The sequence below is a fragment of the Asparagus officinalis genome, unplaced genomic scaffold (genome assembly GCF_001876935.1).
Source record: "Asparagus officinalis unplaced genomic scaffold, Aspof.V1 AsparagusV1_Un2491, whole genome shotgun sequence".
Taxonomy (NCBI): domain Eukaryota; kingdom Viridiplantae; phylum Streptophyta; class Magnoliopsida; order Asparagales; family Asparagaceae; genus Asparagus; species Asparagus officinalis.
This window is the reverse complement of record NW_017974750.1, coordinates 1-3,265: the sequence shown is the minus strand read 5'-3', so window position 1 is coordinate 3,265 and position 3,265 is coordinate 1. Positions and strand designations below refer to the sequence as shown.

Sequence of the window (3,265 nt, the reverse complement as noted above, 5' to 3'; positions counted from 1 at the left end):
ACCAAAACATGTATATATATATAACTATATATATATAAATAAACAATATTAGATGTAAATTATTTGTAAATCATCATCAAAACAAAAAGACCCAACAACACTCTCACATGAAGAGATTTAAATAAAAAACTTTAATTAATCTAACACATTAACCTAATCATGACTTGTTTTTAATAACCGCTATTTAATTTATTTAGCGTTATACACGGCTGATTTTCTCACCGTTATCTAAATTGCCAGCGCATAATCCACGTGATGGCACCGCCGAAAGCTCCTGCCCAGCACGTGTCATAATTCTACCGGTCCTTACAGTATGATTTCCTATTCATTCCTCCATACAGGATCGTTGGTCTAGAACAGTAGAAGTCAAAGCAGACGGGTAGTTTTCAGACGTGGATCCGCACAGAGATCCAGCAAACCCGACGCTGAGACAACCTAAACCGTCCGATCAGATCTAGATCCAACGGCCGGGATCTCTCCAAGGGCCTATAAGTAAAGGGGTCCAATGCCAGAGAGAGGCATAATTATTCGGGGGTCCTTTGCGTAAATTTTCCACTCGCTGATTTTCTCTCTGTCCGAAGTGAAGAGGAAGGGAAAGGGAAATTTGGCTCCGCTTTGATTTTTTTAGGGTTTTGGAGCTGCTCCGATCTCGAGATCCAGGTTTTGTATTGGATTTTTGGAGTCATTTCCCTAATTTTGTTGCGGCTTGGAGGCCTAGGGTTTGATTTGCTCGGAGCTAGGGTTTCGTTTTTATGTAGAATTGATACTGTTTCAGTGGTTTCCTTGGAGAATTTGGTACTCGATTTGGAAATGGTTAGACTAGGGCTTCAATTTTGCTTCAGCTGGTGCTTTTGTGATTAAGATAAAGTTTGGCTGCTACTTTTTGGGAGAATTGTATGAAAACGAAAATTTGGGCAGGAAAACCTAATTAATTCTTTTGGAAACCAGGAAAAGTTGCATCTTTATTAATTATTTCACCGATTTCCCCTCTGAAAAGGAATTAAACCAGAAAGCAAAGGAACGGATAGTTTAAGCCCTCGTTTTGGTTTAGGTTTGGACAATTTAATTATTGAATCACAAAGCGGGGAATTTTAATGTTATTTGAGACGTTTGATGGTAATGGAATTGTTAATATCTACAGATTTACTGGATTGACAATATGGCGCCCACTGTTCTAATAGAGTGTACAGAGAAAAGGGTGGTTAAGAGATCTTTCGCGATGATGGGGAAATCACAGAAGTTTTCGAAGGGCTTATCTTCTTCCTTTGTTCCTGATTACCGTCATGCGGCTGAAACCATGGAGGAATCCGAAGGATTTGGTAGCTCATGCCGTGTGGATTCTGAAGATTCTTGTGCTCCAAAGAGGAAATGCATTAGCTTGAATAAGGACACGGGCGACTGCTTCAATGTTCCTTTGCAGGTCATTTCTTTTGCCAAGATGCCTGGTTCAGAAAGAAAAGAGTTAGAATTGAGACTGAGAGCTGAACTTGAAAGAATTCAAATGCTTCAAAAAAAGTTCTTATCAATAAATGTACCAACAGTGTCATCCTCCAGTAACGGAAAGAAACTGGGTTCCAATGGATCACATCTCAAGCGTGGGAGTTCAGGGAGGTTCGAGTCGAAGAACAAACAACGACCTCAGCCACAGCCTACCACTGATAACTCCTATGCATCGATAATGAAGCAATGTGACTCAATTCTCAATAAGTTGAGAACACACCAGTTTGGGTGGGTTTTCAATAATCCAGTTGACGCAGTGGCTCTCAAGATTCCGGATTATTACACTGTCATCAAGCATCCAATGGATCTTGGTACCATCAAGAACAAGATATCTTCTGGTGCTTACTCCAGCCCATTGGGTTTTGTTGCTGATGTGAGGTTAACTTTTACAAATGCAATGACATACAATCCGCCCGGTAACGATGTCCACATAATGGCAGATAAATTAAGCAAATTCTTTGAGTCAAAATGGAAACCTATAGAGAAGAAGCTTGCTGCAACTGATTTATATGTTAGAAGAGAGACAGAAGCTCCCAAGCCAGTATTACATCCAAAGAAGAGGAAAACGTCTCCTGTAACTTGTAATGCTGTAGTACTGGAAAAGGTGATCCCTAGGGTGACTGCTGAGGAGAGGCAGCATTTGAGTAATCGATTATCAGCTATGCTAGAGGACATGCCAGACCAAATAATTGACTTTTTGAAGAGGCATATCAGTAGTACGAATGACTCTGGTGAGGAGGAGATGGAGGTTGATATTGACGCCCTTAGTGATGATGTACTGTTAGAACTGAGGGAGCTTTTGGATAGCTGTTTGCCAGAGAAACTGATTGTACAACATCCAAAAGCAGAACCCTCTGAAATCGAGGTATGTTTTTACTTGTTAGAGCTATTTGATATGTAGTTGTGTATGACAAGCTGCTATCCTTTTTCTTGTGCAGATTTTAAATGAATCTGGACTTAGCAATTCATCAATGCATCCCGGCAAAGGTTCCTTCTTAGCAAAATCACCTTTCATTAAAATGTCCATATTTGCAGTAGAAGGTAGAAATTATAGCTTGCAGTTCTGCTTCTGTGTGCATATGTGTATAGGCAATGAACCTGTCGATGAGGATGTAGATATTGGTGGTAATGATCCTCCCATGTCAAGCTATCCTCCTGTAGAGATAGAGAAGGATGCAATACATAGAGGTGGCAAGTGCAGCAGTTCAAGTTCATCGAGTAGTGATTCAGGCTCTTCTTCCAGTGGTCTGTTCTTGTTTCCTTGCCATCTGGCCAACACATCCTTTATGTTCTTAGATCATTTTGTTGTACAGTTCAGTAATTTTAATATTGCATTGCTTTTTTATTTAACTATGAGGATGAGGTCAAGTCAGCTCCTTGTAGTTACTTCTTTTCTTACCTTTGTCACTACTGACTTTTGAGTGTTTATTGCTTGTGACGGGAAACATGACTAATAAACACCAACCAAGTTATGTACTATATAGGAAGAAATAAAATACCAAAAAGAAGGTGTATCTCGGTCATCCGTATTATAAAAAGAGACATTTAGGTTGCAAATAACTGATGTAACCATTGACTGAAGTCATAATTGACGCAAGTTAGGAAATCTGTATATAGATCTAGACTGCAAACAACTCACTGGTGCATGATGCTTAAGAAATGAAGATGGGGTTCTGCATATTATTTATTGTATTTATTATTTTGTGTTTGTCAAATGCTGTTACAAGAGAAATCTATCAATAAAATCAATGAACAAAATTTATCT

General features: G+C 39.2%; 1 protein-coding gene across 1 annotated transcript; it reads left to right on the top strand.

Annotated features, from left to right (window-relative positions):
* The first annotated feature begins 536 nt into the window (after positions 1–536).
* LOC109828582 (transcription factor GTE10-like) lies at positions 537–3,194 on the top strand. The gene is made up of 4 exons (XM_020395546.1): positions 537–660; positions 1,142–2,365; positions 2,439–2,487; positions 2,590–3,194. Exons 2-4 carry the CDS (start codon positions 1,160–1,162, stop codon positions 2,919–2,921), a joined length of 1,587 nt encoding a protein of 528 aa, XP_020251135.1. The 5' UTR covers positions 537–660; positions 1,142–1,159; the 3' UTR covers positions 2,922–3,194.
* The last annotated feature ends 71 nt before the right edge of the window (positions 3,195–3,265 follow it).

Excerpts from the sequence above, each read along its gene's own strand:
- LOC109828582 (XM_020395546.1), top strand. The coding sequence starts at position 1,160 with ATGGCGCCCACTGTTCTAATAGAGTGTACAGAGAAAAGGGTGGTTAAG. Across the intron at positions 2,366-2,438 it reads CAGAACCCTCTGAAATCGAG|ATTTTAAATGAATCTGGACT; the intron begins GTATGTTTTTAC and ends TTTCTTGTGCAG. Across the intron at positions 2,488-2,589 it reads ATCAATGCATCCCGGCAAAG|GCAATGAACCTGTCGATGAG; the intron begins GTTCCTTCTTAG and ends ATATGTGTATAG.